The 12818-nt window shown below is 32.3% G+C and overlaps 1 protein-coding gene across 1 annotated transcript; it reads left to right on the plus strand.

Moving 5' to 3' along the window:
* Window positions 1-1860: 1860 nt before the first annotated feature.
* Window positions 1861-7044, plus strand: Ilp8 (Insulin-like peptide 8). The gene is made up of 3 exons (XM_014238847.3): window positions 1861-2324; window positions 4405-4591; window positions 5938-7044. Exons 1-3 carry the CDS (start codon window positions 2313-2315, stop codon window positions 6174-6176), a joined length of 438 nt encoding a protein of 145 aa, XP_014094322.1. The 5' UTR covers window positions 1861-2312; the 3' UTR covers window positions 6177-7044.
* Window positions 7045-12818: the final 5774 nt, after the last annotated feature.

The following is a 12818-nucleotide window of genomic DNA, read 5'->3' on the forward strand; positions in this document are numbered from 1 at the left end:
TTCGAAAGCTTGGAGAGTGATCTTATTACTAGATATTCACTACAGTTGACAATCTTACTTTTTTCTTTACTGTCTACTGGATAAACTCTAGACTTGAGTCTAAATCATAAGTTGAGAGTTAGATATTTTCAGTCATAGACAATTTGCCACAAAGTTATATAAGGGAGGTCTGATAGGTTCTTAGCATCGCCGTCCGGTAGGTAAAATTGACTATCGCGCGATACACTATTATAGAGGGAATCAGCCGATTCAGACTCATAATTTTGCAAAAAAGATATACTTATCTGCCGGTAATATTTTGACTTTTCTCTTATTTTTTTGGTGGTGACCATCAAAACAATGTCGCATGACGTTTTTTGATTATCCACGCACAGGTGCACCGATAACGGTTACAACGGGAAAAAGTTCATCATCTCGTTACCGAACAAGCTACGAAGAAAACGCAGAGTGTACAATTGGCCGAAAACGTGATGGCCAACGTTTTTTGCGATTCTCAAGGTGAGATTTACATCGATTACCTGGAGAAGGACAAAACTGTCTAGGGGTTCTAGTATGAAATGAAAAAATTCTATTTCGCGCACTTCCGTGCCAATACACCAGCTCACACCTTCGTCATCGCTACGTCAAATCGAATTAAACTATGAATTTCTGTCCTTAAAAAGGTCTCTCGCCTAGGGGTAGAAACTTAAGGGGAAGTTATCGTCGCCACGTAGACTTTTTTTTGCAGACTTCCAGTAAACGTATTTTTCAGACGGTTAAAAGGATTTTGATCATCGCTGGGTCAAGTGTACCAAGCAAAAACGCTATTAGGCTGAGGAATAGATTGCCAGTTTTCCAAATTTTTAGTTTTTCTTTTGTAGGCTAAGTAATTATGAGACCATCCTCAAAAAAAAAGCAAGCAGTTTACTTCAACACATACACATATAAAATACAATGTTAAAACTGAGGAACGCTCCTCAGTTGACAGTCCTTGGTCGGGTATAGATTCTTACTCGGCTGTGGGAATTATATAAAGACAGAGACTATATTATCTTAAATGAATATTTGAAAAAATGTTCATATAACATTGGTTTCCATCGAAGGCATACAATTTGTTATAATAAAAAATACAAGTGCATATGTTTTTTTCTATTTTAGGATATGCCTGACACATTTGGAATTGCTGGAAAGTAAAATTTTGTTTTTTAGCTTATTCATAAATGTATTTATAATAAACTTGTTTATTTCTTACTAATCATAGCGACGCGCACCGGATAATAATTTACATTACTTAGCTTGTTGTAATGAATACTTGAATTGCTACTAATAGCATAACGCAAAGCGTTGTTTTTTTTTTTAATTTTATGTGCGTGTAAATGTGCACGAAATATGTATAAAAAGAATGCAACAAAAAGCAAAAATATGAAAATAACAGTTGGCTTATCTGCAAACATGCAAATAATCAACAACGGAATTGATGTTGCATTGTTCGATTTATGAACTGTCAAATAGTTTCCTACTCCCACCCAAAATTCTATAGTGCTGTTGTTGTTTTGTTTCTAATCGGTTGTTAATTCGAACGTGTGTTCATGTCTTAACGGTCGTCACTTGCTGCTTATGTTTATCTCCCAATCAATCACAAATAAAAACCGCTTGTTGTTTTTATTGTACACAACAGTAGTTGATGTGTAACTAAGCGATCGCATTTATTGCTCTCAATTAATAATGTTCGCGCTCTTTATTTGAGCGCCACTAATACCTGCGCTCTCAGACGCTGAATCGTTGAACGGTATGCTGTGCGCTTGCGTTGTTCGCGTTGTTGTCAGCCAGTGCTTCGGTTTGTGCATCGCTGTGTGTGTTTGTGTGTTGCGGCGATCCTTTCTTTCATTACCTGTCGTCAAGTCGACGCGAATATATAAATGAACCAATTGAAATTAGCGCTTTCATTTGCACTCGATATTTTAATTATGAAACATATCGCTGAACGCGGCGAATTCAAGCACAATTAAGAACAGAAAGTGCCCGGAGACAAACAGCGTTTGAATTACGGTTAGCGCTGCGTGTGTGAAACAAGTGAAATTTGAGTCTATTAAATTATTATTTTTGCATATTTTCGAAAGAGTGTTGAATAACAAGGAAAGAAAAATTTCAAATTTTAAAAAGACTAATAAGTGACAAAACAGCATATGTAAAAAGGCAGTTGGAACATAAAAAACAAACTGTAAAAACTTTAATTTATTTGAAAAAAAAGAGTCTAAAAAAATATATATATATATATCTGCGTGCTTCTAAGCTTTAATTGTTTATCCAACTTCACAAAAAACAAATAAAAAATGCATATAACGGTAAGTGTAGTGCAGTGCTAGTAAATTGGTGAACAAAATAATACAACAACCTACCTAACAAAGTTAACTAAAGGTTATAATTTTCCTACTTTAGTTTCACTAAACACATAAATTCTTACCTTCGAAAAGTGCAATTTAATGTACTTTTTTGTTTTCTTCTTTGCCTTGGGACTTTCCATTTCTCACAGCTGTTGTATCGTAGCACGATGCAGTTAAAAATAACGTTTTATTTCGGCTTTACTTCTCTACCCAATGTTCTCTGCGCTCAGTTCGACAATTCGGCATATATTGAATTTGAACGCAACGCCTCATTCTTACATTGTTTATCGCAAATACTTCCGTATCTTAATTTAATGCCGGCATCTTGTTGCGCTTGTGTGTACACAGCTACATATGTTAATGTGTATGTTCAGTGTGTTGCATAAGTTCGATATGTGCAAGTTGACAAATAAGGCAAAACAAGAATAATATTTCTGAGCATTTTTGTAGAGCATTAAATTGAAATACCCATGTTGCGTAGAAATTTAAGAAATAGTTGAAATAAAATGCGTGAGTCATCAATCCAAAAGCATTTATGTTGGCCTGTAACACGTTGCCAAAAATTTAATATATACAAATGTAAGTATGTAGCTGCTGACCTCTCTATGTGTGAGTCAATATGTATGAATGTTCGAATTTCATAACAAGTGAAATTGGGTTTCTAAGACAATGATGACTGTGCGAGAGTTTCACCGTTGCTGATGTCTCTTGTCGTGTTGTTATTGTGAAACGATAAAAAAAAATACCGGCAAAATTAATTGTAAAATAGTAAAGAATGCAAATAATGAGTTTATGCTTGCGATTTTTTTTACAGATTTTCTTATATTATATTTATTATTAAATATATTTTTTCTGCTATTTAATTCGATCGGATTGAGTGCTTATTAAGTTTCTGTTAGACTAATTTTAAATCGCGATCGCCCTTATCATTTTTGTTACATCTGATATTTATATATTCAACACACTTATAATTCCATAACAATAGTTTAGCGTAGTGAGTGATAAAGTAGTTATATTAATCCATTTCAATAAAGAACTCATCGATAAGATGTGACAAGTGATTTGATTGATTAAGAAAAAAGCTGGTACAAATGCTAAGCAAATGCCGACGGCAGTGTCACTCTAAAAAACGGTGTGTTATAATGTTATATATTCAGATATTCATAGAGAGATGTTAATAAGATTTCTGATAATGAGGCTTAGTGAGCTTGTTGGTATGCGTGTTGAGGAGGAATTCCTTTTTCTGCAGTACTATTAAGCCCATCATATAACAAATTTGCTACTGAAAGTTACAGTTGTGCTACAGCACAAAAGACACACTAAAAGTTTGTCGTAATATAAATAGTATTGAATAGTGTAAAACCCAATCTTTATACTTTAATAGTATATTAAGTTTGCCACAAAGTTTATAACCCCCAGCCGGAAACGTTGAAGAACTAGTTTTAGAGATATCGCTATGAAATTTTGCACAAGCCCTTTTCTTGCCAAGTAACTATTTATTTCTTGGAATTGCCGATATCGGAAGACTATAGCATATGGCTGGCATATTATCTGATCGATCAGTTCAAATTCTTGTATGGAAAAATTTTTACTTGACAATATATCTTTACTAAATTTGGTATAGGTTATTATCCAAGGCAATGCCACAATCTCCGAACATTTCTTTTCGAAAACTATTTTTTTCTGGATAATATGTATTCTATTTTTACATAAATTAATTATGTAAATTATAAAATAGCATTTCCCGAAACATTAATAAATGTGTAAAGTAAATAGAAACCCCGCCACTCAACAATTTCTAATTATATAACCAAATAAAAATAAAAAAAGTAGATGTTCGTGTCTTAAGTCTTTTATATCTATGAGTGTAAATGTTTGGTGCGCGATGGCGTATACGTAACTTGCAGCAAACTTTTTAATTCAAAAGGGATATATATATATATCAAAACAAATATATGTATACATTATATTTTCGTTAATCTAATTTCGAAATAAAAACTCAACAATAACAACATATGAATATGTTCCTCTTATCTTACAGCTGCGAATACTATTGCCCACACTCCTTATTTGCGGCGCGGTGGCGAAAAGTCATGCCTACTGTTCGCTGGAAAAGATGAAGATGTTCGCCATGGAAGCGTGTGAGCACCTATTCCAGCAAGATGAGGGCAGAGAGAAGCGTTCACTGCCCATACCATATGAACACAATTACATACATCACAATGAATGTAAGTTGAATATGAAATAAAATTAAATGAAAATTATTTGCGAACAAATGCATTTGTTCTTGAGCATATATGTACATATATTATACAAACTTATTTGTGTACACAAGTTGAGTTACTTGTAGACTGAAAAGCGCGTAAAAAACGTAGGAAGAAATGTAACGTACAACATACGTGTGACAAGGCACGAATTTGGCACGCGTTAATTTATTGTCAACTGAAATAGCACTGAAGGTGTTAACAAGTGGCATGCAAAAAATTTTATTAAGTGTTAAACTAGATGTACTTGCACTTGCGCGCATACTTAAGTGCATATATTCACTTGCATATACTTGAGTCCGTATATGGAATAATAAATATTTACGTTGACTTTACGTCGTTTCAACGCCAACAGTAGATATGCACAAAAATGTCTTCTTTTATTAAAGCAAAAAGATTTTTGTAAATAAAAAATATAAACAAATTTTGTTTAAATCGAACGGCAGCAAGATTGACAACGTGACTGTGTTTACATGTGGCGGCTGGCTGACATGGAAAGGCCGCCAAGTCAGTCAACTTTGGCATTGCATTTCATTTTTACAGTTTCTGTCGATTAAACGGCAAATGCAAATAACAAGTAGACTTAACAAGACTTTGTTTTATATAAGTTCGCAGTTTACAGGCGGAAGTATGAAATTTATCTGGCATTTATTTCGCGTTTTTAGTTTATTAGTAGTAATTTTTGTTCATATACCGCATACATTAACTTTGTTGTTGCTTTCATATGAAATCTTTGATTTTTCAAGCTAGTAGAAGAAGCATGCATTAACTTTTTTTGTCGCCTACCACCTGGGTACCTCAGAGATTTAAAGAATTGTATTGGAGAAAATTTCAAAAAGTCCAAAACCATAAAAATTCTGTGACGTACTGAATTCCAACGAATTACTGGTGGTCAAAAATCAACTCAACTTCCACTTTGAAACAAAAAAGTACCACATACGTAACATATGTATATGAATTCAGAAACATGCATATTATTCAACTTTTGTATGTACATATGTATATGTAAGCGTGTGAGTCAATATTTTTGGGTAGACATTTATACTCAGTTAGCTTAAAAATAAAATTTAGTAGCTTCTCTTACCCGTTTTGTTGTTGGGGTTCTTTGTTTTTGCAATCAGCAATCAGCAATTTGCGTCAATGCAGATTTTGGAAACCACGCATTTTGTTTTTCGCCTGCATAGCGACTAAATATATTTAATATAAATATTTACTGACATCTTAAGACTTTTATTGACAATTATATTGTTTGTGGATTGAAATTTAATTAAATTCTTTTTCTCTCTTCTTCCACACACATGCATATATAGATCCCAAATTGAATGATAAAAGTCACTTCATCAGCCGCAGCTTATACCCACATGGTGGTTACTTGAAAGTGGGCCAAGAGCACTTCAAAATTCTGAGTAAAGTCGATGTCTTTCCACGTTACAAGCCGAAAAAGCTGCATCACGACAAGAAGGAACGCTACAAGCGTGAACATGCGCTCAGCTACAACAATATACCATATTGTTGTTACAACAAATGTGAAGAGGATTTCTTCTGCTAAGCTTTAAGTTGACAACACAGTTTATCAGCTTTAAAGTAAACGTCCGTCCAGCCGTTAGCAAGCAAGATCAACATTCCAGCCAATAACCGTTAAATACATAATATTTATAATTCTTTAATTGTTTTTAAAAATTTAAGTTTTATAATTGTAAATATTGTTAGAGCTAGAAAAAATAATACTTAGAAAAAAATAATGCGTAATATCCTAGTAGTGAAGTAGAGCGCACAATGCACCATGTGTACCTTATTAATTATTATTTATTAAATAGTCTTTACAAATATAAAAAAATAATTTATATATATAATTATATATCTATGAATGTAGTTTATATACATATATATATATCTATAATTATTTGAAACTAAGCTAAGTATATAGTTATATACATTTAATACAAATATGTAAATATGAAAATGTATGTATTTATATATATATATGTATTTTTATATACTTGTAAACAAAAAATATGTTCACCGACTTTGAAATCTTCTTCGTCATTTCATCCATCAGACAGTATTAGCAGTTGGCATTGCGAATTCATCATTTTATATATGCATTATTATATTTAAAACATCAATACACAGTCATATATTTATTATTACTTGTTATATACTTTTATATGTGAATACAAAATAAATACAAAATCTAGTTAATATAGTTAAATATTTGGTTGTTACTATTTCCTAACGTGACTTTTTTTCATAAAAACCAAATAAAAATTTTGTTGCGACGAGTTTTTCGTTGCATGCTTTTAGGCAGCGGTAAATTTAACATCTTTAACCCTGCAATGTGCGTATTTTATTTGAACCTTTCAGCCATAAATGGTTTATATGTGTGTATTTGTATAATCCATCTGAATATATATATCATATATACAACTTTCTAATGTATTTCTTTTCAAATAATAATGTTTTATTGTGCAAAATTCCCGTTGTCGTTTTAATTTGACTAAAACATAATTTTACATTCACGCAATATGGCATTTATATTGCGCGCTTTCCATTTAGAAGCAGACACTTACACATGATTGTTCAAATATCTTTGAACATGCTGATCTTGGGCAATGCCGAATAAACAAACATATGAATTTAAATGTAATACGCATGTGATAATAAAGAAACGAAAATGCACATAGAATTATAAACAAACATACATACATAACAAGTAGGGAAGTTCTAAGTTCGGGTGTAACCGAACATTTTATACTCTCGCAACTTGCAAGGATCAAAGCCCGGGAAATTACTTCAGGTTTTGACAGAATTTTATATTGAAGGAAGTATTGATCGGATTCAACCCATTTTTGACACAAAACATACTATTATCGAGAGATAATATTATATGATTATTACAAATGATAAAATGATTTTATTATATGAATTTCAATTATATATCTTAACATTTACCGATATTTTCAGTAAAAAGGCAACTATAAGCACTGGGGTCCACATATTCAGTACCTAGAGGCTTGAACAATTTTGGTTCGATTTAGAGAATTTTTGGTCACAAGGTGACACACTTTCATTGCATTATTCACGCAAAGTTTTACCCCGATACAAACATTGTTGCTTGATTTGCATACTGGAGTGTGAAAAAATCAGATGGAATTTAAAATGATGTTATATGGGAAATAGGCGTAGTTGTAATCTGATTTCGCCCATAGAAATATGAGCAAAATGTTATGTACCGAATTTAGTTGAAATCGGTTAAGCAGATCCCAGGATATGGGTTTTCACTTAAAAGTGGGCGGTGCCACAGCCACTGTATAATTTTAAAGCGGTTCCTATAAAATCATCTTATACCATCCCAGAGATAAAATTTAATGTCTCTGGCGTGTTTAGTGCTTGATTTATCGCGATTTTAGTAGTTTTTAACAGTACCGTTATATGGGGAGTGGACGGGGATGTCACCTAGTTTCACCGATTTTCACACTGTCGATAGAGGTGCTAAAAACATTTGTTTCCAGTGAATTTACTTATTATAGCTTTAGCGGTTGGATATATGCACATTAAACCTATCAGAGGGCGGGACCACGTCCACTTAAAAATGTATCTTACTGTGGAGCTTAGCTATGGCAATTTATTTGGTTTAAATTAATAGGGTTTTGTGGGCACGGCAGTGGTCCGATTATCACCATCATTACCAAGAAATATGTGTAAAAAAGCTTCATAAAGATATCTCAATTTTTACTCAAGTTACAGCTTGCACGGACGGACAGACAGTCACCCGGATTATATATAACCCTATATCTAACTCGATTAGTTTTAGGTGATACAAACAACCGTTAGGTGAACAAAACTAGTATACTTTGTAGCAACAGGTTGCGAGAGTATAATGAGATGCATACATATCTAGCATTTTGATTATAGAAATTGTAAATCGAATGAGTACACTCAAAAACATAGTTAGACATAAATTTTTACATTTGAAAAGAAACTCATACCACATAACATTAATAACTCTATATTGCATGACAATACAATATAATATACACACATACACATATACTCATACATTTAGTTAGATTATTTAGATTTAAAAATTGTATATAAGGACAAGAAGTTTCATAACAAAATCAAAATAAATTAATTCTCACTCAATGAAAGGTCCCTAACCAGAGGTAAGAACCTAAAGATTCATCATTGAGTTTAAACATGATTGTTTTGAAGACACTATACCACTCAATTTTTATGTTATATACCCCATACCGTTTCGTTGTAGTTAGTTAAGTGAAGTTAATATACAAGTGTTTTTATACTCGCACTTAACGGTTGTTTGTAACACCCAAAAGATATAGAGAGGAGTGAATCTCTCCGCCCATCTGTGTAAGCTGTAACTTGAGTAAAAATTAAGATACTCTAATGAAACTTTGCATACGTGTTTCTGGCACCATGAGAAAGTTAGGATTTCATATGGACGGACTCGGACCATTGCCACGCTCAAAACACACGGCTATAAAGTGCCACAACTAAGTTTCACAATAAGATACAGAACTGTAACTTGGCATTTACTGATTATATAAAATTTGAGAAGTCAATTCAGCTTTGTACATGAATAAATATACATACATATGTATATACTTACTTCCAACTTGGAATTGTAGATAGATGCTGATGATAGTTCTTCCCTTTCCGAAATATTCAATGAACATTCTGCCCTTGAACCGAACCACGGACGCTTTTATTTTAAAATGCGAAAACCGATCCGGGAACGACCGAAAAAAATGGTCCGGTTCAAAATAAAAATACCCAGTAAACATTATTAAGTTACATACACGACGTGCTTAAAAATGAAACCCTTATGATAAGCTACCACAAATTTACTTGAATGCAACACCATGAGATGTCACTTTACACTGTAACTTCAAATAACCGCGTCTGTGTTCCCATAAGGTTGGCATACTTTTAAAGTGATTATTTTGTAAATATTTTTGAAATGAGTGTGAATCCAGTACATAAACGCTTTTATTTTAACAAAAATTATTATACAACTGAGGGAATACATTGCAAGTTTAAAATGAAAGGAAAACATACACCAAATTTGGCATACGATTTTTGTAGTGATTTGCAGCCCTGCAAAATATAGATGTCATAAATTTACCAACTGACTTTTGAGCTTTTCGATTGAAATCCGGAGTACAATGATAAAGTCATGTCGTTACATATCGATGCTAAAATTTCGATTTATTGCATTTAAATAGCTAACTAACGTATTAGCTGTGTCGAAATTTGTTTTTAAGGTTAACACCTCTCTCTTGGAAGTCCATTGGGTACACCAACTTTCGTGTTTTGTAGGCCAGGTTCGGATAATACCCATTAAACTACATTTTAGCATCATAAATAATTTTAAAACCACTTCTGGTGCAACCGAACATTTTATACTATTGCAACTTGACGGAGAAATAAACCTTTAAGCGTTAGGAAAACTTTATATTAAAAAATTTTACGAATAAATTCAACAATTATTATTCGACGAAATCGTGAATGTATTGTAATTAAATTTGGTATTTTATTAAGTTGTATTTTAGGTTATGCTCTCACTAAGTTTAATGACTACATTTTACTTTACGTCAGCTAAAATTATATTAAAATCATCTTCAAACGATATATATGGGATATAAACTCAACTGAAGAAGCTAAATGTAATGTAATGAGTTGATGCGAAAACGTCAACAAAAGAATCGCAATTCATTACTTTATGGATATAAGATTTGGAGCAAAGTCTAGACTAATTTCATTCATATTCCCAAACAAGTTTTAAGAAAACTTATTAAAATAACACACCTTTTTTCAGGTAGAGACGCAAATTATTATGGTATACAGGCTAACAGATATTAGGAACAAAGAATTTAAGTTCATTTAGACATTTCTGAGGTATACTTGAGATCATACTTTCAAGCAATTTTATAAATATATATCTCGCAAATTGAACGACATGTTCGGCATAAGGTTTGTTAGAGTAACGAAAATCCATATATGTAGTATTTGGGAGTTAAGGTAATTCGTAGACTAAACTCACATATTTTCGGCATTAAACAGTACTATATCCAATATATAATATTTTAGAAAAATACATCCACTTAATTTTATTAATATTTTTTACACTTTACATTTAGTCATACTATTATGAGGAAAAAAGTCAACTGTAGGCACTGGAAAGTCAAATAATCATAAAGAATTTAAAATTGAGTCATATGCTAAGTGAGAGTATACAAATGTCAACAATATACAAATGTCATAGAAATACAACCTGCTGAGGTTGGTGGAAATCGGCAGAGCAGGTCCCGAGATAAAGGGTTTTACGCCCTTCTTCCAATTTTTACATCTGCTCCTATAAAACCTCCTTGTACAATCTCGGATATACGGTTTAATGTCTCTGGTTATTGATTGTCAATTTGAGTGGATATCCCCATTATCCCATTTAATCCATTTTCACACTGTTGAAAGAAGAGTCGATAATATGTACTCTGCGCAAATCTGGTCATAAATCTCGCATAATTTAGGAGATATATACATTAAAAATTTTAGGAGGCGCAGTCACTCTAACTTTTTCAAATTACGGGGTTTTATCTTAATTAAGAGCTTAGTTGTGGCATTTTATAAGTTTTCGATTTATCACGTTTTGTGGGTGTGGCAGTGAATCGATTACGCCTATCTAAAATACCTAACTTTTTATGGTGCCGAGCAAAATGTGTATCAATTTTCATCAAGATATCATAATTTTTACTTCAGTTACAGCTTGCACGGACGAACAGACAGACATTCACTCAGATTTCAACTGGTCTCGTCATCCTGATCATTTATTATATACAAGTATATGTGTATATAACCCTATATTTTACACGATTATTTTTAGGGGACACAAACAACCATAAGCAACCTGTTTTTCTTTTTTATCCAGTTTTTCGAAGTTTTTTATCACTCAAAATATCTCCAAAGCTTTAAATTTATGTAAAATCGTATGGACTTAATCCTAGCGGCCCTATATGATTAGGTAAAATGAAAATCTATAGTTTTTATAAAAATTTATAAATGTATGTATACTATATACCTATATTTTAACGGGCAAAACTCTTTTCGGAATTGGCCTTTTTGACTGCTGTTATTTGATTTATTCTATTTCTAGGGGCGAAGGGAACGTTTCAGATCGATATCTTAAAAACTGAGGAACTAGTTCGCGTACATACAAACAAACAGACATGACTAAATCGACTCAGTTCATCACGCAGATCATTGATATATATTATTTATATCCGACGATTCCTTCAAACTTAATAAAGCTTGTTCATCGTTTTAAACCATTTTAATAAAGGAAATTAAATACGTATGTATATAAAAACATTAACATCTTGGTCATTTTGGACTGACAGATATTTTGGAATTTAATTTTATCATTCTGAAAATTTGAATAAAAACAATTCTCTATCGATACGCATTATTTCAAATTGTTACAAACAACCGTTAGGTGTTACTAAACTACAGTACTTTTTGTTATGAGAATTGGGGATATAAATTTTATGAAACTACTCATTAAAATATTTCGCACATAACGGTAACGTGCTTGTGTAAATGTTTGTAAAAATTCATACGTCATGAGCTTACTTTAAAACCCTTGCATTTTCAATTAATGTTATTCAAAGTAAATTCATTCATAGTTCCTTTACTCCTAAAATGACTAATCGTAATATAGGTAAGTATGTACTATATGTGTAAGTGCAAAGTAATGCACAGTATATACATTTCGGGGGTTTCTCCATTACCATGGTTTTTCACCAATTTCCCTTCTAAGGTTTTTATCACTTAGAAGTGCATAAATGCATATATATATATATATATATACGTACGACTACATATATAATTTTCTGAGTAATTTTTTTGTGTTATGGGCGCTGCATAAAACTGATGCTGAACGCTTGGACAATGCAGTATGTACCATACATATAGAATATAGTACATACACTTTGAAAGCGCTCTTGTTTCTCTTTATCTTATTTTTCACTGGGATTTCACCGCAAAAGCTTTATGAACCTACAAACAAACTTATATTCGTATATGAGTATATGACCATAGCGTGTTGATCGTTGCTCTTTCTCGCATCTCATTGCTAGCAAACGGGAGAATGGACAGTAGTTGTTTGATCGCGTAT

The sequence above is a fragment of the Bactrocera oleae genome, chromosome 6 (assembly GCF_042242935.1).
Source record: "Bactrocera oleae isolate idBacOlea1 chromosome 6, idBacOlea1, whole genome shotgun sequence".
In the NCBI taxonomy this organism is placed as follows: Eukaryota; Metazoa; Arthropoda; class Insecta; order Diptera; family Tephritidae; genus Bactrocera; species Bactrocera oleae.

What these genes read in the sequence shown, in the direction of transcription:
- Ilp8 (XM_014238847.3), top strand. An exon ending in TTACATACATCACAATGAAT is followed by an intron (nt 4,592 to 5,937) that starts GTAAGTTGAATA and finishes ATGCATATATAG; the next exon opens with ATCCCAAATTGAATGATAAA.